Source organism: Fundulus heteroclitus, chromosome 13 (genome assembly GCF_011125445.2).
Source record: "Fundulus heteroclitus isolate FHET01 chromosome 13, MU-UCD_Fhet_4.1, whole genome shotgun sequence".
Taxonomy (NCBI): Eukaryota; Metazoa; Chordata; class Actinopteri; order Cyprinodontiformes; family Fundulidae; genus Fundulus; species Fundulus heteroclitus.
The window spans coordinates 33,068,481-33,095,663 of record NC_046373.1 but is presented as its reverse complement, the minus strand read 5'-3'; the positions used below and the strand labels follow the sequence as shown (position 1 = coordinate 33,095,663).

At 41.0% G+C, this 27,183-nt stretch overlaps 1 protein-coding gene across 2 annotated transcripts in view; it reads left to right on the top strand.

The window, feature by feature from the left end:
• phf14 (PHD finger protein 14) overlaps window positions 1-27,183 on the top strand; it is a 151,995-nt gene that overhangs the window by 3,829 nt on the left and 120,983 nt on the right. For both annotated transcript variants that reach the window (XM_036145607.1, XM_012852252.3), the window contains exons 3-5: window positions 2,790-3,520; window positions 6,146-6,278; window positions 26,779-26,938. In XM_036145607.1, the coding sequence (XP_036001500.1) occupies window positions 2,790-3,520; window positions 6,146-6,278; window positions 26,779-26,938 (1,024 nt within the window). The remainder of the gene's footprint in view (window positions 1-2,789; window positions 3,521-6,145; window positions 6,279-26,778; window positions 26,939-27,183) is intronic.

The window sequence follows — 27,183 nt, the reverse complement described above, 5'->3', positions numbered from 1 at the left end:
TTTCCTGGATGTTGCAATTATGTGTTGTGCTATTTATGTTGTGTACCGTATTTTTTGCAATATAAGGCGCATTTATAATCCTTAAATTTTCTCAGAAATTGATGGTGCGCCTTATAATCCGGTGCACCTTATGTATGATTACCGTTGTGCTTATTGACTGATTTTATGTGGTACAATGTGCTCAGAAATCTGTTTAAATGTATAAGTACGACTTTGTGGGACAAAGCGACAGAATGGTTGGTAAAATGTGTGATTAGATAGCTGATCACCTAGAGCCGTTTCTTTTCCAGCAGGCTCCCACCGCACACACCTGTCAGTGAGAACAGAGAGGGACTGTGATGCCACACGTCCTTGCGGCCGCCTGCTTGTAGCAGCTCAGTGTATCAAGCTCGTGTCACATATAAAACATTTTGATGTAAAGACTTCCTACCTCCGAGAAGTTTATAGTGTGACACGTACCTGTATGGGCAGAGTCCGCCTTGAGTCCGCCTCAAGTTCGCATGGACCCCTGCGGAGTAGGGAACTAAACCTGAGCATGTTGGGGGCCTTTACATGAATGCATTTCTAGTTTCGACATTACAGTCAGGCAGTTTTGTAGACAGCTCAGGAGTGCGATCAGGTAATGACATAGTGTACCGTACAATCGGTCAGTAAGCACAACTTTGATCATATAAGAGGCACACCGGATTATAAGGCGCACCATCAATTTTTGAGAAGATTTAAGGATTTTAAGTGTGCCTTTATATTCTGAAAAATACAGTAGTGACAGTTTTAACAATTATGTAAAAAATACACTTGATTTTCTATTTTATCTGAGGTGCTAGGAGTCAATAGTACAACCCAAACATTTGTCATTAATATTTATGTGCATTATTGGCTCATTTTCAAGAATAGGTAATATAAAGTTATTTTTTTTTATTTAGTGAAGTAGTCACACACAACTTTATTGTTGGATGCACCTGTGCAGAAGAAACTGTTAGTAGTAAACCCTCAGTAAATCAGTTGTTGAATTCCTGTATTCTCTACAGGCCCTAAACTCCCTCATTCCTAATAATAAAAAGTCGTCAGTTATGTAACACAGAATATTAATTTACCCTGGTCATTGAGTGTCTGAAACAAGGCCATGTATGTAGATTTTAAACCACAGACATTAAGCAGGCAAAAGTCAACTTTCTGCCACGCTGCTTTCAAAAGCAACACCAACTCAAAGCAGCTAGGACTCACTGCTGTCAAAAAGTTTCCTAAAGAAATACAGATGGAGGAAATCAAATCTTTCTGTCATGTTTTTCTAGAGCTATAATATGCACTGAATTTGTCACCTTAAACTATGTGAAGAATGGGCATAGTAGAAGGGCCCAGACGTCCCTCTCCCCGGCCACTTGGGCCAGCTCCACCGGGGGAAAAGGCGTTCCCAGGCCAGCCGAGAGACGTAGTCCCTCTTGCGTGTCCTGGGTCTTACCCTGGGCCTCCTCCCGGTGGGACGTGCCCAGAACACCTCACCAGGGAGGCATCACGGGAGGCATCCTAACCAGATGCCCGAGCCACCTCAACTGGCTCCTCTCGACGTGGAGGAGCAGAGGCTCTTTTCTGAGTCCTCCCCGGATGACTGAGCTCCTCACCCTATCTCTAAGGGAGAGCCCAGACACACTACGGAGAAAACTCATTTCAGCCGCTTGTATATGGGATAAAGTTGTTTCTGTCTAGGACATTTCATTCTTCACAAGAACTCAATTATAACACTCCACGGAAGTCTCCATAGGTTTCTTAAACTTCAGCGCACCACCTCCATGTTTCTACACTATGTAAGAAAAAAGTTCTGCTTGGGATATATGTAAAAAACAAGCTGCAAAAAAAACTGTCACACCTGTCAGAGAGACAGTGTGACTAATGCACTTTTCCTTCCTCAACCATCCTAATGTATTCCTTTCTCTACTCTACAAGAAGGCAAAGCTCCGTCCGCAGTCTCGGGCCGCAGTCTCGGGCCGCAGTCTCGGGCCGCAGTCTCCGGCCGCAGGCTCCGGCCGCAGTCTCCGGCCGCAGTCTCCCGTCTACTCGTCTTTCTGTTGATGGGCTGTACTGAAACAAAATTTCCCCAATGAGGGACAAATAAAGAATTAAAGAAAGAAATACAGAGATTAAAGGAGAGCAAAAATATCTATGTTCTGGTAGAGTATGAACAGGCCTTCAGGCTAGGCAATTATTTTTGTTACCTAGTGCCATTTATACACAAGTCAATCAAAATTTTACCGTCCATCTATAAACACAGACATAAATTATAAGAATGCATAAATACTGCATAAAACAAAGATGTAAAAATACAGATATAAAAGGCATTACGGAAAGAAACATTTCAAACTGTTTATTAGTAAAATTATTCAATCAATAAGCTTTTCAGGAAGTGTTGTTGGTCAGGGCAAACAACTGATTTCATGGACAAAAAAAACCTGTGCAAATATTACGTCTTGTTGTGTCTGCGTGTTACATGTAATCTGTGAGCATCTTTAGCCGGTGACTGTGTCATGCAAGATGTCATTATAGTAACACATGGTGACAATAAGGATTCTTGATTCTTATAGAGTCACTGCAAAGTTAATATAAATGTTTAACTGGAATAAATTTTAAAGGAATTCCCCTAACACTCCTGTGTTAACAGTGCTATGGCCGGGAATCAAAATCGCATTCTAGCCAAAACTTGAGATTATTCTACAGTGTTTAGACAGTGAAATCTTAATTATAATCACTTCATAGTTAGAAATTTGACATATTCTCATTGTTTCATATTCTGTTAGGATCAGATGGCACAGGCAATGGCAGTGACGAAGAAGGATCCAAGGCGAGTGCTGCAGGCTCAGAAAGTGACTCAGAACATGCCGTTTCTGGAAATGATGGTATAGATGGGGAGGCCAAAGACCAGGCTGTTGATGACAACTTAACGGAAGATGAGGAGAAGCTTAAACAGCAGCTGTCCTCAGACAGCCCCACCAAAGACATCCCGTCTGTCACTCCAGCTAAAGGTAGAAGGAAGAGCAAGAAGACTACAGAGCCAGTCAGCACTGCTGCCGGTGAAACTGAATCTACCTCAACATCTGCTGGTGGCATTGTCAATGTTGAGGAGTCTTTGACTGAGCCAAAGAAATGGAATTTCCGCAGGAATCGCCCCCTGCTGGACTTCACTACCATGGAAGAATTGAATGAGATAGATGACTATGACAGTGAAGATGATAATGACTGGAGGCCCACAGCGGAGAAGAAAAAAGGTAAAACATCAACTCAGAAAGGTGGAACAGAGGAAGAGGACGGAGCTAGTGTTAGTGAAGACGACGACGACGATGATAATGACGATGATGATGACGACGATGATGATGAAGATGATGAGGGCAAGGACGATGGGGTTGACATTAACAACAGTAGCAGTGATAGTGAAAAAGAGATGAAGAAGCCCAAGAAGAAAGTGAAGAGCAGCAATGCTTTTGATGATGAATTGACCAACGATAGTATGTCTCAAGGAAAGGGCAATGAGGTGAGTGCAGCTTTTGTTTCCAATATATATGGGTGGTTTCACGAAGCAATGTCTTTTTCTACTTGTCCTGTCTCAGCATTACAGCCATACCATATTGAGACTCTAGCTGCCTATATGTGCAAGGGAAATTTTGCTATACAAAAAGGTTATCTCAAGATAATATCCTAATTTAATGCTATTATTGACTTTATTAAATCAAGGCTGCATTTGCTATCAAAGTGAACAACCAAAATTTTTCTCAGGCTGAAGTTTAGGAATGGCAGACCCCAAGCCAAACATGGACAGGGAGGGATGCAGGACGCCAAGCCCCCCTACCAGTAGCGTGGCCTTGCTTTCAATGCCAAGAGGCCGGGCACCTGCACTAGCTCATAGTACCAAGACCACTCAGCAGAAAAGACAGGAAGTCTCCCTGAAATCCCCGACCCACAATAGCAGTTTGAAATTAGAAGGACCAAGGGAGGGAGGGGACAGTTTGATACTGGATGGTAAGTGATGCCTGGAAGACCAAGAGGTGGAGATTCCCACCAATCTCCTCCTCAGAGAGGCCGACAGGGTGGCCAGAAACCCACCACACCTCATAACAGCGACCCTTGCCATACAAACTTGTTGACAGTGGCCACCTACATTCAGCACCACATCTTTAGCCTTGGTGTATGCATATCGTGCAAGAAATAGCTGTAAATTAAGATGTGCATGCCTAATGTGCATGGAAAATAGGTTTGCAGTTGGGAACTAGCAAACAATGCTTGCTGACGGCAGTCTTCCCCACTTAAAGCCCCATGCATCAGTAATGCATTGAAATTAGTATACAGGATGGGGCCAAGCAACTCAATGGAAGGGCACAATAAGGTAGCCCTCCCACCCCACCACACACACTCCCCAATGCCATCTCGGGCCATCATCATACACATCAAGACCCAACTCCTTTTTGATAATGGCTATGTTAAGAAAAAAACGAATGGGCACAAATCCCCCGCTGGGAGTCAGGTCCCCAACTGGCCCTCCCCTTCCACTGGAGCAGTCTGAACAGCCTATGACCCAGGAACCGTTGTTGCCCTACTGATAAACCCAGTGGTCCAACCTACTACCTCTCCCACTGTAATTTCAATTAGACTGGTTTGTTCTTTTTTCTTCTCTTCTTCTTTTCATTGCTAATAATTGTGTGTAACTGTCTGTGTGTTTGCCACTGTCACCCAAATTTCTCAATTGTGGGACAATAAAGTAATTCTTATGGTAAGGTTTGAGTGACACCCACTCAAATAAGTGCAAAACAAAACCAAAGTTACTGCTGTAACTGCGGTTCTATGAATCCCGGATGACCGCCAGAGGCGGTGCTTCAAGCACTGAATGATCATTTTTGCGCATGTGCAGGTCGAGTACTAATGACAACAAAGTCACCTGTGACCTGCCGGGGACCCACGTGACTCTGTATATAGTTACATGGCACCCTGCGTTCAATCCCTCAATCTTCTCGCGAGAAGCAGAGATTCCGAGGGACCAAGCACTCTGGCGGTCATCCAGGATTCATAGAACCGTGGTTACAGCAGTAACTTTCGTGCTATTTCATCCCTACTGACCACCAGAGGCGGTGCTTCAAGCACTGGATGACTTATGTCAACAAGGTCACGAGGAATCGGCAACACTCAAGGGACAACCACTACACCACCCAGCTAATGTGATATAGAGGTATGTTGCTCCAGGATTCCTTGAAGGGGATGGGGCGCAGCCACATTCACCCTGTAAAACCAAGTAAAGGTACTAGGTGATCTCCAGGAGGCCGCCCGGCATATAACATCCAACGGCACCCCAGTAATGGCAGCAAACGATGTCGACATGCCCTTTGTTGAGTGGCACTTCACTCCTGCCGGCAGTGGCCGATCCTGCAAGGCATAAGCCTTGGAGATCAAATCCACAACCCAGTGTGCAAGTAGCTGCTTAGAAAGTGCATGACCTTTCCGTGAGCCGGCGTAGCAAACAAAAAGGCTATTTGTCTTTCGGAAGGATGCCGTGGCATTGATATATGCCTCAAGGGCACGAACAGGGCACAGTGGTTCAGAGGGGCATTCAGTGTCCAGTTAGGATCATTGGAGTGTTTTGTCATAAAAGGAAACAGCGTGTTTGAGGTGTTTCCTTCAAATATATTTTCAGCTATGTCTTCATTTCACTGTTTTTGTGAAAAATCAGAGCCTTACAGAGCAATGACATCATCATCTGGGCTTTCCCATATAGTTTACAGGCATAGTAAACTTAGTCCATGTAAACTTCTGAATTTGTTGGAAGAAATAAAATGATTGTCTGTCAACATTCTGACATTTAGCAAGTAGACATATTGTTACTATCCTAACTGATGTAAAACAGGAAATGTTTAGCCTGATTTAATGTCAAATAGTGTGAGAAAGAGTTTAAATCTCTTTTTATGTATCATAGCTTCTGCTGTACATTCAGTACTCTGAACTTTAAATAGCATTATTTAAAGCAAATAAAAATTATTTGAAAACCTATACATATTTTGTACCTAAAGCTGTTATTGTAATAGAACCCATTTTTAAAAATACAATTTATAAACCTTAAACTCTTAAATTTGTCTCAGGTCTTAGTATTGGCACTATTTATGTTATGTTTCAGGATGCTTCACTTGACCGCTCCCAGACCTGGAACACTCAGCACATCCTTATATGCTGTGTTTGCTTGGGAGACAACAGTGAGGACGCAGATGAGATCATCCAGTGTGACAACTGCGGGGTCACTGTGCATGAAGGTAAGCCACAGAGCTAGCTTTTTAAAACTCTTAATCAATAAGTCCAGAGCTAACTCAAATTCAGGCCTAAATAAGTCACAGTTTTTTTATTGTCCTGGCCGCTTTATAAAAAGAGGCTTCTAGTCATTGTTAGAATGCTAGATTCGAACATTTCAAACAAAACCAAGTAGGGAATACAACTGAATAACAGACGATTGTGTGCAATGAGATCTGCAGAATTTTGGGGTCAATGTCTCAGTTGTGTGTATTGCTAACTGCCCTGGCTGACTTGCTTCCCATAAACCACCACAATACCTGGCAATTGACTTAAACTGACAAGTTTGCATGCGTAATACAAAAACTAAGTGGACTTCTTCCAGTATTTCATAATTAACCTCTAACGCTCCAATGGCCAATTAGAGTTTTCAGCAGTGGACAGCCCAAAATGCAACAGACTTTAATTGGCTATGCGTTCTGACAGGTTTTATACAGGTAATTAAAATTACCTTGCTGGTCTTAAATAGGCCAAGATAAATTTGTAGGTACATACAACCTCTTTCACACTGGCTTTTCTCCCTCACTGACCATACCAGCACAATAATAATGTCTTGGTTTTATGAAACTCTTATAAAACCCTGTAGTGCATTAGCCACGGTAAGGATTTTAATATATAAAGGATCTGGCATATTCCTACAGGATTCTAAAATTATTTACATTTAACATCAGATGTACAAAAAAGCAAAAAAGAACAAACAAAAGACAAAAGAAAACAAAAAAAAACACCACCATGTGGCTATTTGGTGAACTGAGATAAAGCCAGGATTTAAAGTTTGTGGGAAATAAACTGGATGCTGTAAAAGCTATGATTATATATACAAAATTGGTAAAATATTAGGGGTTTTGTATTATAGCTACAGCTTGTATTATAGCTATGCAGCTTGTCTGGATATCAGCTGCTAAACCTAATGTAAGGGTCAGATCTAGGAGTCGTCATTTAATTTTTAGTTTGACTAGCTTGACTGGTAACTGGCCTGGTCGCTCACTCAGAAATTTGACTTTTTTAGTTTCCAGTTTTGAAAACAAAGTATAGGGTAATCCTCACAGCTGGCATTAGGGCTGCACCAAATCTGCTGTTGTTCCACACTGTAGGCTTCATTATTGAAAGTATCCTGTAGTTATAAAATAAAATAGACTACATGGAATGCACCAACACATTTATGTCGCTTTGACATCTATTACCAGAATCACATTTGGATGTAGAGTCGGAGCTGAACATTTTTTCTTCTTCTTTAGTGGGGAACAGCTTCCATGATTTTATACCATGATTTTATATCATGGAGAATTACAGAACCCAAATCACTCACCCAAGACACACACACACACACACACACACACACACACACACACACACACACACACACACACACACACACACACACACACACACACACACACACACACATATAATAATAATATAATAATATTGGCAGGAGGGAACAGTCCTATTCACATAATTTCCATAGGCAGATATGGTATGAGGAAGTTTAAATTTTATCTTGTTCGTTAGGCTGGTTGATAGTTTCTTCCTCAGAGACATTTAATCTGCCTGAAGGGACAATAAAGGGAAATAAAGTGGTTTGCAATGGAGATTTTGGAGAAAAGCACTGGCAGTAGTTGCGAACAGTTCTTATCATGTTCTCCATTGGCATACATGGGGCTCTATGTGGGGTGGGGTATGAATTAAATGTTCGCAGTCAGTTCAGTGAATAAGAATAATTGAGCTTTCCAAACGGTTCTGTAAATGTAAGGGTTTCTTTACTTTACAGTTGTGATGTTGACCCATTTAAAAATAATTATTTGTATTTTCCATCTAAATTCTCATATGAGGCACCGTTTAAAAAGGCTCCAACCCAGAAAATGGTGACATATTTGTGAAAGAAAATATGTATTATGTATTTTTTAATTAAATTATTTCAAGGGGATTTGTAAGTCATCTTTGGCGTCTTGTTTGTCTTCTTTTAAAAGTGTCAACCTTTTATAACCGATTGAATAATGAAGATGTTATTGTATTACATTTCTCTTAGGTTCTGACGTAACCCCCCCCCCCCCCCCCCAAAAAAGAAAAAAAAAAAAAAAGAACACCTTGCAGATCTTCCAGCCAGTAAAAGAATAAGAAGTTACCTTTAGCTAGTATACAACAGAGGTGCCAAAAGTGCAGCCCGTGGGCCATTTGCGTCCCCTGGACTAATTTTGTAATAATTCACAATGTTTGTTTTTTTTTGGGTAATTTTAGTTTTTTTTATTCCCTTACGTACTTTTACTTGACAATTTCATTCCACATAACAATATATTTTCATTATGTATATGAAAGGTTTTTTATTTTTTAACCATGCATTTTGTTCCATTCAGTGCAGTTTTGAATCGAACACATCAATTGGTGTGCTGGAATGAGCTGGAGCGTTTTAGTGTGTGATACCTTTCCAACCTGTCAAAAGTGTGCAAATAGTCCTTAGCATCTGATATGATTTGAAATATTTAAATGCAATATATAAATTACTGTGATTTAAAGGCATACTATGCAACATTTTTCAGTTAATTAATGTGTTCCATACCGTTTTGGATGATTAAATGGGTCGTTTCAGGCAGAACAAAGGTTTTCTCGGCCGCCCTGGGGGTCTGTGGGGGAAATACCGCACACACAGGCTCAGAAGTCTCTTGCTTTACGGCGAGAATTCTATGTGTTTTTGCCCTGCCATTCACTATATGCACGCGCGAAAGCAACAACAAAGAACCGCGAGTTTTTATTATTATTATTATTATTATTATTTATTTATTTATTTTTTTTTTTGAATGTTGGCGAGGCGGTAGCGTGAGTTTGGCGAGGCGGCTGCCTCGCCAAAATAGCGCTGTGGGAAACCCTGATGTTCATACTTTCACTGTGTTAGTCATTGTTTGTACTGCCGTTTTTTTACTTTTCGTTGCGTTCGCCTGTCTGCTAAGCTCAAAACAACCGTGCCTGGCTTGACTGAGAAACCAGAACAGCTGAGCATCTTTACAACAGTGCACTTTTACTTTCGCCCTCTGGGGGGAGCCTCGCTGGAAAATCAACCCCAGTTGCATAGTATACCTTTAAGCCTTACTGGCATGGGATAAGCATTACCTGGGGACTCCATGTAATAAATAAGTTGCCCCCTTACAGCAGCTTTTTATGTGGTCCATTCGCATGGAATAACCAAAGCCTGAGAATTGATGAAATTTACAGACATCTCTGCTGCATATTGTATATGTGAGTGGCTGTATAACAGTGGTGCCTACTCCTTTTAAAGGTGACTTTGGGCTAGCTTTTTTCTTTTTTCTCACGTGGCAAGATGCCGTCTGTGTTCGAACTTTGTTTCTGCTGTCTCTCAACTGCTTGTTTGGATAACATTATACTTTGTTACATCAAGCCTGTCAACCAAAAATTGTGTCTCAGCCGTAATCCGTTATGATCGCGGTGCGGTCTTTTCTATCGATAAGCATATGAAAGAAGTGTGTGTTACTCCGGCCAGGGATGAGGAGTGTTGCCCACCACTCTTTGAATGTACTACGTCATCAACTGAGTACTTGATGGTAGTGAAGTGTCGTGGCAGGAGGAGGAGGAAGATGGGATCGTGGGCTGGCTTGTATGCCCTGCAAAGGAAGGCCCGGTATGGTCACTCACCCTGTGCTGCCGCTGGGTCCAGATTTATGGGCACTGCCTGCGACGGATTTTTGTCCACGACCTGGACTGCGAGTCACCATCTGCACCTGTGTCTACGCCCCTCCTTTATCATGATCCTTCCATTCCCTCTGATCGTTTCTTTCATTCTTGTCAAGTCCTTCACTGAGCCCGGATTCCACCTGTGTGTGACTGCATCCTTCAAGCTGTTGCTGTGGAGCCCAGCGCGCAAGGGCTGGAGTTGTGGCGCCAGTCAGCACGCATCTCTGTCTCAGTGCACACAGCCAATACATTTTGCTCTCCTAAATGCGTGCTCCATCGCGAACAAGGTGTTCTTTCTGAGTGAATGATTCTTTAAGAAGCCTCTTGATGTTATGGCTCTGACTGAGACCTGGCAGAGGGAACAGGAGTATTCACATCTGAACGAGCTGTGCCCTCCAAATTGCTCTGTGACTGTGACCCCACAGATCACATGCAGAGGAGGTGGACTTACGCTCATCTACATGGACATTGAACTCGTTTGAACTTCAGTTGTCAGAGGTTGGAAAATGTGACTGTTTTGATTAACAGACCTCCTGGTCCTCCTTGTGAGTTTTTAAATTTGATTTCTGACTTTTCATCTATGACTATAAAATTTTATAAAGTTTTGAGGGTTGGGGATTTTAATTTTCATGTAAATGACTCTTCTTGTCCTGTTGTAACTGAGTTTTTATCACTGACAGACTCATTTTACTTGAAGCAACACGTTTCTAGCCTCGTGAGACCATCCTGATCTCGCGAGCTTTCAAGGTTTCACTCGCAGATCAGTCTGGCTACCCTCCATTGAAGAAAATTTGGAGCCGTTCACCAAACGAACGTCCAATCAGCGTTGGCTTTGAGGCGGGTTGAGGTGTGACGCAACGAGGAGCGACAGTTCAGTCTAAAGAACATGGCGGCTTCAGCCGATGAAACTAGCGTTAGCGTGGCTATCGAGCAAGTTTTATCGGAATTACAGAGTACTTCTTTGCTGAGCTAACGAGCCTTTACCTGCATGCGTAGCTTGGCTTGTGGTTGTGTTTTCGTCGTCGCTCGTAACAGAGCGACGACGAATCTGATTGGTTTATTTGGCCCGTCTATCACCAACATAGGCCAATCAGCTAACCAGTATTTTCGCCCCTTCCCAAAGTTACTTCAACGGAAGGTTTCCAGATGGATATGCGGAGCAAATCTATCTGGCGGAGTCAGGTAAACACGTTTCTGCTGCAACACGTAAAAAAAGTCACACATTAAATTTATTTTTTTCTTTTGGTCTTGACATAGAGTGCGTGAGTGTTGTGGATGTCCTTGTGTCTGACCATTTTTGTGTTTATTTTAATATGTCCATTAAAGTTGACACCTGCACTCAATACTCATTTTAAAAGCTCATTTTAAACCAACTTGCTGTTGCAAACTTTTTTAATCTGTTTCAACCTGGCCTTTAGAGGGTTTGTCATGATGCAGAATCTTGCATAAAATCTGTCAATGATCACTGAGTCTGTACTGAACTTGTAGGCACCTGTATATTGCAAACTAGTTTCTTAAAAAAAATTGCAGCCATGGTTAAATGAGGAAATATCTTCATTCAGGAGATCTTGTCTTAGGTTGAACGTCTGTGGAAAGCCATAAAACTGGAGGTGCACTGACTACATTTAAATCAATTAATTGCATCTCTTAGTGACATGATAAAACAGGCTAAGTCCACATATTTTGCAAATCTGGTGAAGATGAACAAAAGGAATCCCAAGGTTGTTTTTGATACTGTTCTTAAAATTGTGTCTCCTTGACAAAACCCATTTCACCTAGTACAACAAAAAGTGTTTCTGAACAGGATTACCAACTATAGCTTTACATAATCAGGTCATTGGGGACTCTGGGGAATTAGACTGCATACTGAGTTGATTGAGGTGTGTTGGACTAGGGACACATTTAAACGTTTCAGGACACCGGATTTTGAGGACTGGAGATGAAGAACCCAGGTATAGACTAAATGATTCTGTAAATTTAATCACAAAATGTTGTAACAAACCAGGCTACCCTGAAAAATTTACCTGATAGGTTACACTAAATGAGTTTTCTTCATAAACCTGAGAAACCAGTAACTGTTCTACAGCTAAAATCTACTATACCCAGAAAAGAGTTAAACAATCTTTATATCACAATAGAGGTTGCTGAGTGCAACAAAACTGCATATGTGCTCATCAAAATGAACTGAAGATGCTTGAGAATCTTACGGAAATAGCTCTGTTACTAAAACTACTTTCTAAAAATAAAACTAGTGAAGCCCTTCTATACCTTACAATGTACACCTGTACAAATCCCAATGGAGCTTGAAGAGGAAACCATCAGCAAATAATATGTCTATAAGAAGAATAGTCTTTCTGCATGTAGCTAGTCTGATATATGACAGAAATTATTCTGAGAGTTCATATTAATAAGATCAACTATAAGTCCTGAGAACTGATAACAAGATGTCTGCTGATAATATTTACATATTAAAATACTCATGTGAAATAGAAATCATCAGGGACCATTATAGCAAATGTAAAAATTACCAGTTCTCTGAGATACCTTTGAATTTACCCTTTCCGTCCGTCTGTCTTCTTCCGCTTATCCGGCTTCGGGTCGCGAGGGTAGCAGCTTCAGTAGGGAGGCCCAGACGTCCCTCTCCCCAGCCACTTGGGCCAGCTCCTCAGGAGTAATCCCAAGGCGTTCCCAGGCCAGCCGGGAGACATAGTCCCTCCAGCGTGTCCTGGGTCTTCCCCTGGGCCTCCTCCCGGTGGGACGTGCCTGGAACACCTCACCAGGGAGGCGACAGGGAGGCATCCTGACCTGATGCCCGAGCCACCTCAACTGGCTCCTCTCGATGTGGAGGAGCAGCGGCTCTACTCTGAGTCCTCCCCGGATGACTGAGCTCCTCACCCTATCTCTAAGGGAGAGCCCAGACACACTACGGAGAAAACTCATTTCAGCCGCTTGTATCCGGGATCTTGTTCTTTCGGTCACGACCCAAAGCTCGTGACCATAGATGAGGGTAGGAACGTAGATCGACCGGTAAATCGAGAGCTTCACCTTTTGGCTCAGCTCTCTCTTCACCACAACGGATCGGTACAGCAACAACGGTTGAATTTACTTTTTTTCTAACTTAATCTAAAAGCTATATTTCAACCATTCTCCTGGCGCCTGGTGGTGGCCATAGAAGATGTAGCGGGTAAGGGTATGCCATTGATTGGTCTGCTCTGTTTTGACAAAATTCTCTTGATGCTTGGAGGTTGTAAAGAGATTTTATTTGACAAGGCACAGGCACACGCTTGCCCAGTTACCTTCACCTGTTTTTTGGTTTTATCTGACTAATCCTGCGTTCAACTTGCATCAGGAATTGGGATTTAGATGTTAGAATGACATCATAGTTGGAGCGGAAAATTGCAAAGGCAGTGGGATTTTCTAATTGTTGTACTCAGTGACAAAGTAAACTGGACTTAGTAATACAATTTCATAACAATGCACGTATCAGCAGTATATGCTTTTCACAGATGGATATTTAATTGTGCAATGGGTCATGGTCTGAATAAAGTAAAATCTGCTGGAAGTGTGATTTCTTTGTTGTTGCAAATATCACACAGTCCTGAAGGATTTTGAGTTTGACCCTGCCGAGGAATCTTTAAAGGCATACTATGCAACATTTTTCAGTTAATTAATGTGTTCCATACCGATTTGGATGATTAAATGAGTCATTTCGGGTCGAACAAAGGTTTTCTCGGCCGCCCTGGCGGTCTGTGGGGGAAATACCGCACTTGCAATTGCAAGAGCTTACGGCCCGCACACACAGAAGTCTTGCTTTACGGCGAGAACTCCATGTGTTTTTGCCCTGCCATTCACTATATGCACGCGCGAAAGCAACAACAAAGAACCGCGTGTTAACGTCAAATAACATGCAAGCATATCGAGTTTTATCATTATTATTATTATTATCTTTTTTTTTAATGTTGGCGAGACGCTACCGCGGCGGCGAGGCGGCGGCGACGGCTGCGGCTTGGCGAGGCGGTTGTGGTAGCGTCTCGCCAACATAAAAAAAAAATAAAAAATAAAATAATAATAATAACAAAACTGGCGAGGCGGCGGCGGCCGCCTCGCCAAGATAGCGCTGCGGGAAGCTTGATGTTCATACCTTCACTGTGTTAGTCATTGTTTGTACTGCCGTTTTTTCCACTTTTCGTTGCGTTCGCCTGTCTGCTAAGCTCAAAACAACCGCGCCTGGCTTGACGGAGGAACCAGAACAGCTGAGCATCTTTACGACAGTGCACTTTTACTTTCGCCCTCTGGGGGGAGCCTCGCTGGAAAATCAACCCCGGTTGCATAGTATACCTTTAACTTTCTGTGTCAGAAATCTGACTTCAAGGGACGTTTCTGGTCTTTTTTTTTAAAGAGTAAATGGGTTATATCACTAATTAGCTTAGTGTTTAACTTGTAAATAGCTGATTTGTGGTACTTTTTAGATTTTTACGGCACTTTTTAGATTTTTACGGCACTAGTGGCTCGTTTTTTGTACAGTGGGCTGTCAGGAAAGGGGGTACGACAAAAGGGGAGAGACATGTGGTAAAGGACCACAGGTCGGAGTCAAAACTGGGTCGGCTGTGTCCAGGATTAAGACCTCCTTACATGGGTCGTGTCCTCTAACCACTGCGCCACCGAAGTACGCGATGAATTAGGGTTTTATGTTTGATGCCTGCTAGATGTTTAAAGTTTTTCACCTGTCACTTATAAAATCCTGCACATTTCTCTTTTTTTTTTTTTTTGCCAAAGTTACATATTTGAATTTTTTTTTTTTTTTTTATGAAAATAATCCCTTCATGGCCCAGAGTGACTCAGATATAACGCTACACCTTGGTGGATGGACTATGAATATGCAAATTGGTCCCAGTATCCTTATCTCCAGCCTCTCCCTCTGCTACCTGCCTGCAGCAGCTGTTTCTCCTCATCCTTCTCTTCCTCTGCTACTGTTAAACTTCTCCCTGTTACGCAATATTAAATTAGAATATTTGACAAATTCAGCTGGAATTTCATGACCTCTAATTCTCCCTAATATTTTAGTTTTTTATAAAGTCTCTGCTATGGCGTTATCTTTTGATATTTTTCGGACTAGCGGTAATTTATTTATCTATTGCAACAAAATAAATGATATTCCAATATTTTAAACTTACCATCTAAAAGTTAATGAACTTGAATAAAACGCCCTATCCAGGAGCTGTCTTCAAGTGTCAACTTTGACGTCTATTGTATACCACAGAATAAAATGTAAACAAGAGCTTGCGTATCAAATTAGAAAATATATGTAGCCTTTAAACTATTAACTCCATCTTTATAAAAATAAGTAAATTATAGTTCTTATTTCTGTGTTTAAAAACTGGTATTCAAAATGTTATTAATGTATGTTATCAATGTTAAATCTATCCACATGAGTCATTAGAGATGAGAAAATCAACAGAACTATAACCTGCTTCTATCGAGGTAGTAGTTTAAAATGTTATTCTAAAGAATGTAACATTTTCATTTAACAAAAGTATGAGGTGTTTATCAGCTGTTTGGAATCTTTATAAGTCGTCTTGTTGAAAGTTGTTTAACTAATCAAATAAGCTTAAGACTGGATGACATACAATTGATATGATTTCATAAAGTTTGCACATTAACATTAATCAGAAAACTATGATGCTATTGCTAATCTAAACATTTCCACAAACATTCATTCACTTGAAAATGCAGAGGACAGCCAGTCTAAATTCATAGAGTTTAAAAGCTTTAAGAAACCTATGGTGGCTTTATCTTTTGTGACATCAGCCTCTTTTGTCACCTTTCTTTTAAAATAGATTTTATTGCCATTCTTAAATACTACCATACTTCATATATTTTTTGCCTTATATAGAACATATAGAACCCAGCTCACTCAACATTAAAGCATACAGTTAATTCTTCGTGATTGTTTTAAAGCGCTAGTTTGCAAGGAGCCTACCTTTGAATGACGCCAAACTCCACAGACTGCAGTCAGCCAGAAGCATACTGCATGATTTGAGTAAAAAAAAAGTTACAAGAAAAATATGACTTTGCGATATTGTTGTTTACCATTGTGATGATTAAATTCATTGCGATTAACCCAGATTTTCGTCCTGATTTTATCCCCTCATTACAATGTCCCCACCACTCTACCTGAGCTTTAGCATCCAAGTCACCAAGCTGAGGAGAGAAAGTGTAAGTAGCCAACTGAAGAAGCAAAGTTTGAATGTATGCCATCTTAAATGTCGCAGCCTACCAGATAATGCATTTAAGCTGTCCTTTGCAATTTATCAATTATTTTTTTAAATTTGAGCAGCAGAGTTTGATAAATAGCCAACAACATATTTCCCACCCATATTTTAGGTGATAAAAATATGGGATATATTGCTGATAATTGAATACCTTACCCATATATTGCTGGTAATTTGTCTTTCTTTAATTACTTACCCATGACGAATTTTCTCTTCACAGAATCACGCAGCTGTGGAGTGTACTTTGCAGCGTCTGGTGTAAATTTGCAGTTTTATTAACATGCCCGTAAGCCGCACCGCTTACATTACAAGGCCAGTGTATTTCCTCCTTAAGGTGACCAGATTTGATTCTCTAATGAAAACAGGGGACATCTCTGATTTAGTTAAGCACAGCATCTTTGCCTGGGGTTTGGTTTGTTTAGTCTGAACTGCAACACCAACGGGGCGGGGCAGCAAAGCTCTAATACGCCGGGATAGCGGCAAAGCCGGGTAAATAGCTGTTGTTGCTCTAAACTTTTTTACTCCATCATGATACACTGGTATCGGGGACATTTCCGTGGACAGCTTTTGCTGGGGACAGGTCATCCGAAGCGGAGTCTGTCCCTAGAAATAGGGGACATCTGGTCACCCAACCAGAAAGGCGGTGGGATATTACACACTTTGGAAGAATATGTAATGCACCTCATAATCTGGTGCGTTTTAAATTTGGACAAAAAAGAATGGTAATAAGTCACACATAGATGCATAAATTCTTGGTGCACCTTATAATCTGCTGCGCCTTATAGTCACTATAAGTAATGTCCAAGCAAGACGATGAATATTGACCTATGTTCACAACCTGATTACTCTGATGGATGCTGTTATAGACAGTAAAAACTGATAGGTATTCGGTAATGTCATTAATTAATAGTCCACTCACTGTGTTATTTTCAGTTTCATTGGTGAATATGTTGTCGATTAAAGTAGCACAATGGCATGTAATTCTACTTCATCTGGTGATTTTTGGGTATAAACACATGCTGTACATAATACTGATAAACTCGTCAGTAATTTTATGCTTATTTTGATTAAGAAGATCGATAATTACAATGCTATTGAAGTGATCGTTATGATTTTATATATTGTGCAGCTCTAACACACTCTCAGAAAAACAAAAATGTGAGAAATGAAAAGGTTAGTCTAGAAATTGATGTTGATTGGGTATTGATATCTTGTTTGATGATTATGGTCAGCGTCATTGATTATTATAACCATAATAATGAATATGTGTATAAAATATAGTTTTGCTGAGCTTTATTAAGCCAATAAAGTTCAGCTTTGAAATTCCGTGTTCAAAGTTGATCAAGTGCAATCCTGCTGAATGTAATACAACATCCGGGCTTATTTTAGAGTTAACAAAATGGCTTTTCGAGGATAAGACAAGTGGAAAGGCAGAATTATTTTCAATCAGAGATGAAAGATGAGCTGTCAGCATCTGCAGCTCCGACAAGACAGTCTTCTGCTCAACTCCACTGCTTTTCTTTGTTCTTGTAGTCTCACAGTGTCTGGACACCATCAGAAGAAAGCAGAGACTGACATGAAAGTGGGGGAAAAGACCTGGGTGAGAGATCAAAAGCTTGGATGAGCTGGGGTCCATATATCACTGAGCTGATCAAGGAATCCTGTTTCTGCTGCAACACCTTTTGATTTTCCGATTCCTGTTAGTCGTACAAACAGTCAGACTTACTTTAATATGTTTTTACCCTCTGCTGTTTGCCTCCCCCTCAGTTATTTTAAAGTTGCTACAATAATATATTTATTATTATTTGTATAATTACAAATTGCACAGTGGCGCAGTGGGTAGCGCTGTTGCCTTGCAGCAAGAAGGTCCTGGGTTCGAGTACACCCCTGGGTCAGTTTGCATGTTCTCCCTGTGCATGCGTGGGTTCTCTCCGGGTACTCCGGCTTCCTCCCACAGTCCAAAAACATGACTGTTGGGTTAATTGGCTTCTCCAAATTGTCCTTAGTTGTGAATGGTTGTTTGTCCTGTTTGTCTCTCTGTGTTGCCCTGCGACAGACTGGCGACCTGTCCAGGGTGTACCCCGCCTCTCGCCCAGTGAATGTTGGAGATAGGCACCAGCAACCCCCACGACCCCATGAGGGATTAAGCGGTTTGGAAAATGGATGGATGGATGTATAATTACATGGATAATATTTATAGGGATTTGTGTAAAACTATGGACCCCCCTAAGTTCCGTAGTAGTTTTCAGATCATTTTGTAATCCTTTCTGGTATTCTGCACTTTAGATAGTTAGGCTGGGAGTATAACAAGCTAATATTAGCTAGTTTGTTAAAAATCTAACTGAAAAGGGATTCCATTGATAGAAAACAGCCTTAGAAAAACTATCGTTGACTACAGCTAGGTCAGATTTTTTTTTTCTTTCTCTGAACCAACTTTGGATTCCGGGGCTGGACCCTTCAGCCTCATATCTCGTAGCTATTCTTTTGCTACAATGCTGGGAGTTTTTTTTTTCTCTGGCCCAGTCTGGATATTTTAGTGATTCCTTCGTTTCAGAACCGAAGTGCAATCTTGTGGTTTCAGGTTTCTACCGCAGGTGCATCAAGGCAAAAACAAAGTTTAGTGAAAGTTTACCCGTTCAACAAATACCTGATGAAATTTTTGCAAAAGTGGATCACGCTAGCCTTTTAATTCAGATGGGTTTCTGTCTTGCTCTTGCTGTTTCTGTTCATTTCTCAGGTAGTCCACCATTTTCTCTGGTCTGGCTCTCATCTTCCTCTCTTTGCTCTGACTCAGCACTAATCAGCAAACAGAAATTGCCCAATTGTGATGTCATCAGGCACTGAAGAGTACACATGCGTTCAAAGCATGTTATTGTACTAGGCTGCATTTGTTTTATAAGGGTTTTTTGTTACATTTATTTGATAATAAATGATAAGAACTGGCTGAACGCTGATGTCAAGGTCTTGAAATATTCTAATCACAAAACAGACACAAGTATTCCTTTGGATTACAGTCTAAAGGATATAACATAAGAAAATGAAAATAAAAAGAGCTTTTATTTACATGTGTTGACATGCATTATTAAACTCTTTATCATAACTGCCAAGATCTATCCTGGAGCTTCATAGTCAAAATTTGGATGCATTTAGATATGGTTTAACAGTTGCAGGAAGTAAGAAACTATTTTAGCATTACATGCTGATTCTCTTTCCTTGCTGGGAGTTGGCATTGTGGGCTGACAGTGGCAGGGGTGATGATATCATTTCTGGGTTAGCAGGTCAGGTTTAACAACAAAGAAAACATTTGTTTTTTTATCGTCTGTAGGTCCCAGATGTACCTTTAAGTGTTATTAACTTTTTAAATCTGTCTAGCCCGAACTCAGTGCTAGCAGAGCCACGGCTGTTTTATCATGCTTTCAAAGTAGGTCAGAGATGGTCACGTTTCTTTCTTTCCTGAATACCTCTAGGATGAGGCTTTAATGTTTATAAAACAAGTCCCTAATTTTCTTTTCATAAAAATGAAGACATGCTTAGCACACACACACACACACACACACACACACACACACACACACACACACACACACACACACACACACACACACACACACACACACACACACACACGGTTGGCAGCATTAAAAACTAGACTGCATTTTAAACAAGATACAGCACGTCTCTGTCGCAGCTGTGCCGGTGTTGTAATCTCCCTGCGTAACAGAGCTGACAAAACTCTTCCACGCTGCTTCTATGCTCACAGTGACGCACGGGCATTATCTCACAAGCTGCAGCTGTACCACTGCACTGTACCACTGTCTCACAAGCTGCAGCTGTGAAATAGTGGTACAATTGACAAAGTAACTTTCTGCAGCGCTGTTTTTTTCCTCTTCTCTACTTCTATCACCATAGCAATGCAGAGGAGTGCAGGGAAGAAGTTGTTTTTAGTCGTCCTCCTGCATCGGCAGTGCCCTAACGTGCCCAAACCCTAACGACTCCTCGTTACAGAGGTGTGGACCAGTTTTGGTCCAATCTGCTGGCTTAATGGCTTTAACGACCGCCCATTACTAAGGGGTGGACCTGTTTCGATTGAATTTGCATGTTATCTAAGCCATTGCAAGGCCTTTGTTGGGCAATGGTATAAAGCTTGTTACTCCGCATTACTCCAGACTTTTTGAATTGAGAAAGCTTCCGGGAGAGGAAGCGAAACGTCTTCAACTACGGAAAACAAGTCCAGTTGCTTTTTTTTTTACTTTTTTTGGAATCGCCAGTGCAGGGATCAAGTTGCTTCGGTAAATCTGAGTCCAGCGAGAAAATCGAGCATGTGGCACGTGGGGAAAATCCCAACGGAATGAACAGCTGTGGGTGTCTTCCCAGTCTGGCGGGGCGCCAAGTAAAGGCCCATTCATACCTCACGTAAAAGACGGATACGGATACGTGTGGAGTGTTTCATATGTTCTAACCGTCGATTTCGTCCATATTTTGACACGAAAATTGGGAGCTTACGATTACGAACGAAACGGATCAATACGGAGCAATACTACCGGAAGAGGTGGGGGCGCTGTTGAGTTTGTAGTACAAAATGTCAACAAAATCACGAAGAAGGTTAGAATTCTGGGCTTTAAACAATGGTGGGTTTTGAGGAACGACTTTCGGAGATTGTCCACAACTACCCACATTTATATGATGTGTCGTGTCCGGGGCACAGGGCCAAACAAAAAGTTATGAATAGCTTTCAGGAAATCGGGGAGGCTCTGGGTATGGCAGGGGATGTCGTAAAGTCCAAGTGGGCCGCAATTAGGGAGCGCCCAGCACTGCCACCTACAGGAGATATTGGTTATTGCGCACCTCAACGGACGGAGGTATGAAGGAGTCAACGGATAGAACGTACGGACAGAAATACGGACGTGTAGGCCAAACGTAGGGTATGAATGGGCCTTAAGAAGGATGAGCGCAGTGCGTCCATTGCTTATAAAACCCTCCATAGTAACGTTAACAGGGTTTCGTCGTTAGGGTCGGCGGCCATTTTGGGCCGTGTTGCATGATGGGAGTTGGTGGCCATTTTGACCACATTGCATCATAGGAAATGCAGCCTGTCACATTCTGAACTGGCGTAACAGTATTGCAGTGTTTTTTTTTAAAAATATTTAGGCAAGTCTTAGAAAATTAGATTTTTTCTTGTTTAATCACTTATAAATCAGATATAGTGGCATTTGTAATATTTGTTCCACTTGAAAAATAATCTTGAATTCCTTAGTGCCATACAAATACAAAAATTTACATTTACACTTTATAACTTTTGGGAGATGCGGTTTTAGTGCCATTTCCTCCAGGGTATGGGGCAAAAAAAACTTAATCAAGGTCATACTTTGGAATCTGTAATTCTTTTAGATTATTTTTTGCTGAAAAGTACAATTTGTGTAGCGGGGAAACAAGGTGGCAATATTACAGAGACAGTGCTCCTCTGTATATACTGCACATTAGAAAAATTTGGACAATATATGCTCGGCCTTAAATTTGTATTTAGAAAAAAAGGTTACATTGTGATACCTTTAATTATCCACCACACATACTCTGGGCTTTTATAACTCACATTCAGTTGATACAAAAAGATAACAGGTGTCAGAAAATGTTAAAGCAACTATGCTGAGATAAGGCAGTGATCGGTGACAAAAGTTATGTCCAGCAACCTGCCAGGGCGGCCAATCAGAAGGGCTTTGCTACTCTGAAAACACCAAAGTGCATTTGAAAGTAGAATCATTTGTATAAACAGTGTGCATAAAAGAGGTTTGGTTCGTTCTGCTCGTTGTCATGAAAGCATCTTAAAACTAAGTGATAAACTAATAGTAGTTTTAAGTAATGAAAACTGCACTCACCTGGGTTGCCATTGCTGGTTACACAATGTGTTTTGGGTGACCTTGTTGCCCCAAGTCCGCAGAAGGATGCGGAAGGATGCAGACGGCGTCGTTGATAAAATGGCAGGAGAAAGAAATCATTTAGACACTCAGAGTGTATTTATGCGTACTTAGAATTGGAAGAGTACTTGGGCCCCAGCTTATGTTTCACAAAAATGAGAGTACACAAGTACAGACAAGAATGCATATTGAGAAATGGCCAGGATGGAGGAACTTTAGTTGGAAACCTCTGCAAAGTTCTACAAGTGTATCTGATGTCTGAATACCAGAAGACTACTCTGGTTTTAATGAGCTGCTGTTTGCTTTTCAAAATTGGCCCCACAAAATGTCCTCCTTTTTATAATATTATTTAGTCACATTTCCTGGTAGATTCTTACATAATCGGTTAGTCTTTCTTAAAGAAAACGTTAAAAAATTGTATCCAACCCAGGTACAAAATGTTTCTCAGTTCACTCAGCTGGACCTTTTTACCTGCTAAGCTTGTCATTTCTGTCAAGGATAATCTTTCTCTTAGAGATTATGAAGTTATCCAGTAGTCATCACTTTTGTCAGCTTAGCTCATATTAGCCAGCAAGCTGTGGCTTTACAGTGTGAGCTTAGTTTCCAAGTTCAAAAGGAACACAGCAGATTTGCGCCATCATAAATCTGTTAAACCATTATTGTTGATAATTTGTAACCCTGACTTCCATTAGTCTGAGCTCAGTCAGTAAAGAGGAGTTTCACTGCTGCCAGTATGATAACCAATAATAACTTCATTTACTCCAAATAAAGATGGGGTGAATCATTAATGGTGCTGCCCTTTCATATACTGTATACCGTTAGATAAATTGGAGATAGAACATGTGTTGGATAGCTCAATAGTGACTGTGAGTGTCCCAGATAGTTAATCTGAGGAAGAAATCAAAGATCTGCAGAAAAACAAAATATTACTGCCACATCCTACAAGCAGAGGTCAAAATTAACAATTCACTGTGACACACATCAAACCATCCTTCAATCAGAAGACACACAGCAACCAAACAAAGTGAAGAGCTGAATAAACAACTCAGTCTGCACCATTGTTTGCTTTTGATGGGCTGCCCAACTCCCCTGTGTGGCATCCAGTGACAGGCCTACAGAACAGTGACTTTTTGATTTGTGAGTCTCTCCCGTTGCTCAAAAAGCCCGAAGGCTGCTTGACTGAATTAGGAGCTGGAGTGTTATCTCCCCAGCAGAGGCAGAGTACTGATTGCTGCCCTCATTGGAAGTGAGGAGCACGTTTGCCCGGTGTAATAGCTGCCATAGAAACCACATCAGCCAAGTAATTGTTTAGGCAACCTCGGCAAATTAAGAGGCCAACATAAAAACGTGTTCCCTTGGCTTCTTCTCGATTCTCTGGGGCTATGTATTTTGATTAAATATTAAATTTTCAGTACTGCGGTGCCACTGAAGATTGACAGCTTTGAACAAGACCACACGATGACTTTTCCATTTCCTTGTCTTCTATTTGTTCAAGTGCAAATTTGACCTAACTGATGCTGCTGCATGTTAAAAAGTTCCAACTGTGCACAACTATTTTATGCTTAGATCCAGTTTTGTTTCCTGTTTCCTGCCCTGTATTCTTCTATTTTGCAAAACACCTCCTAAAAAGTCCTGATCAGGAGGAAATGAAGGAGATTTTGCTGAACCTAAACTTTTTCTCATGCCACTGAAGTATGTATGTCACTTCTAAGGACCTCCAGTTCTTTTTTTTTTAGAATGTTCATATTGAGATCAATACGGTGCAACTCATGGTGTTCTGCTGTGTCATTATTGGGTACTTTACTTTTCCATAGTTGCCATCTAATTTTAGTTTTTCTTTCATATTTAGGAGCAACTGTTATCCTGTGAATGAAATTTCAATGTTCTATGAGTGCCCCCAAGTGGTCAGATAACTGTTAGCCGAATTAATCAGACAGTAAGTGATTAATTAACTTTTAGTTGTAGCGTACTGTGAGGTTAAGTGAAGGTGTTATTGGGACATAGCTGTGATATTGGAGCTACTGCTCATGTGGCATAATTTCTTTTACCATGTTATAAATAATCAGGAGCAGCCTGGTTTTTGTGGTGATAAAACTCAGCATGTTACAATGCACATAAAAAATTCAAGTAGACCTTAAAGGAAGGGTTGATTTGTGTTTTTATAGGACTTAGTAGGGTTTTACCAATTTTTGACAAATTCCAACCTTAATTCGACTCCTGCAGTGGGCAAACAAACAGCTTAAGTGTTCAGGTGTGGAAATATTGCTTCTGCAATAAAATATGAATTTATTTAAAGATTCTTTACACAACCGGGGTGCCAGTACATGTGACCAGCATTCTATGTTAGCATTATGACAAAGTTATTATTCTCAGTCAGACCAAAAGCCAATAGAAAGTTTTTTAAAGCATCTTCAGGTAAGCCTTCTATATTCTATAGACCTTTAATGTTCTTGTAATAAATTAAGTAGTTTTAATTTATTTTTGCGTTTTAAACCTGCTGTACTTGTGTTCTAAGTAGCATTGAGACAGAGGCTCTGCATGGCTTCTTTGCTAGATCTCGTCGGAGTACACTTGGGGTGTAACGTATACACATTTTTACCTATAATAACTGGCACAGCCTTGTTGGTTCTGTCCCTGCTGATTTGTTGAAGCATGGTTTTATACATGCAGAATGTTTGTGTGAAAATAAGGCTATGTTCCCACTGCAGGTCTTGATGCTTAATTCCGATTTTTCGTTGAAATCGTTTTTTGTTTTTTTTTGTGGTTTTTTTTGAGGTGGCTGTTCATTATTACTATTCAATGCAACTGCCATCATACTGCTGTCTGAACGGTTCAAGAATGCAAAGCGACCCGCAAGGAATAGGAAAATCATATAGCAGCACACTGTTCCTAGAAGTGTTCAATAAAGTTTTGTATTAAAAAAATAAATAAATAAATAAAAACAAGGATATCGGCCAGCATCTCTCCTTGTTATTAGCTGTTGAGCAATGAGAGCCGACGATATTAAGACCACATGATAACAAGACAAAGTAAGGTAAGAAGAAAGCAGCATGGCTATCAACAACAGTCTTTTATGGAGTGCTAACTGCTGCTACTGTGTGTGGATGTTTCCTGAGAGACAGGAGAGTGATGTGAATGACGGATAAAATGAGACATGACCGTTCAGACTGCAGACGTTTTGAAAAAAAAAATCTGATACGTATTTGAATTAGTAACACATATGGAAGTGGCACAGATGAGATATTTTTTGGAGTCAAAAGATCGGAATTGGGCTTTTTATACTGTCGTGAAAAAGACGGATATGGGTCGCTTCTATCTGCTGTGTGAACATAGTCTGCAATGCAATTGTGCAATGCAATGTTCTGCAACAAAACTTTAAAAAGTGACACCAAATCAAAACATAGACTCCCAGCTATCACTAAAATCTGCTATTTATAAACATTAAGGTTTCTAATGCAGCTACAGTGGAGAAACATAGGTGAACCAAACCAGAACTTTATTACAGTGTACTCATGTTTCAACAGGAATTATTATTATTATTATTTAACTTTGTTGATCTCACAATGGAGAAATTCACTTCTGCATCTTAACCCTTCCCTTTGGGGAGCAGTGTGCTGTCACTGTCCGGCACCTGGGGAGCAATCGGGGATTAAGGGTCTTGCTCAGTCACCCATAGTGCAGGCAGTGGGGATTGAACCGGGTACTTGTAACCTTCTCAGAGCGCAAGCACACTGCTCTACCCACTAGGCCAACACCTCCCCTCAAGTGTGCAGCTTGCTCTGTACTAAGATGAATTACTCATCTAAGACAACATCAAGCAGAGTGTAAACACCAGTAGTTCTGAAGGAAACTTAGTCCAAATCCAGCTGCCTGTTTCATTTGGACCAGTCCCACACTCTGATCAGCATATGAGATGTGACACAACACTGATTCTTTCCTGAGTCTCACAGGCTAGGGGGGATTTTCTGATGGCTGTGGTTTTATGATGCATTCAAGTACATCTCGTACACTAGGTTGTGTAAACATCAAAATAACTCCAAAGTGACTGAAACTTCTTTAATTATCAAATGTCTGAACAGTCTTAAATGTCTTACAAGTCCTAAATGACATTAACCAATTTCAAGTAGTTTTATTGTTCTCTAATCCATCCATCCATCCATCCATCCATCCATCCATCCATCCATCCATCCATCCATCCATCCATCCATCCATCCATCCATCCACCCCCCCAGACATTTTTAAAGTGCAAAGTATGTACCAAGCTGTGTTTTTTGTGTACCTTTACACCCCTGGAGTCCACAAGAAACTTATGCACTCTCTACATTGTTTGCAGTTTACACATAAAATCAGAGCAAGCATTCACAGACATTTTCTAAACCTTTCTAAAACGTCATATTCCCCACGTATTGATTACTAAATAGTGTGTGTCACTGTATTCTGAACTGCTGCATTTTGGTGACATGATAATGATCTATTCCATGCTATTGAAGTTATGCTTTATGAGCACAGCGACACACAAGTCAGGACTGCTGATGTTTTTAATCAACAGCGCTCCTTTTGAAGATACACCTTTAACAGTCACCCCTCTTTGATTCCAGGGTGTTACGGTGTGGACGGTGAAAGCGACTCAATCATGAGCTCTGCCTCGGAGAACTCCACAGAGCCTTGGTTCTGTGACGCCTGCAAGAATGGAGTGACTCCTAGCTGTGAGCTTTGCCCCAACCAGGATGGCATCTTCAAAGAGACAGATGCTGGGAGGTGGGACGGTGTAGCACAGTGTTGTCCTGTTTCTCAAGAGCAGGACAACATAATCAGAAACAAATAACACCTAATGGCCTGAGCTCAGCATGCAGGCTCCAAAAGGCTATCCAAATTGTACTCATTGTTTATTCGTTGCCGAGAAAAAAAGAGGAAGTTGGATTAGCGAGAGAGAGAGAGAGAGAGAGAGAGAGAGAAAGAACTCATAGAGGAGTAAAAAAATGTGGATAGAAGGAATAGAAGAG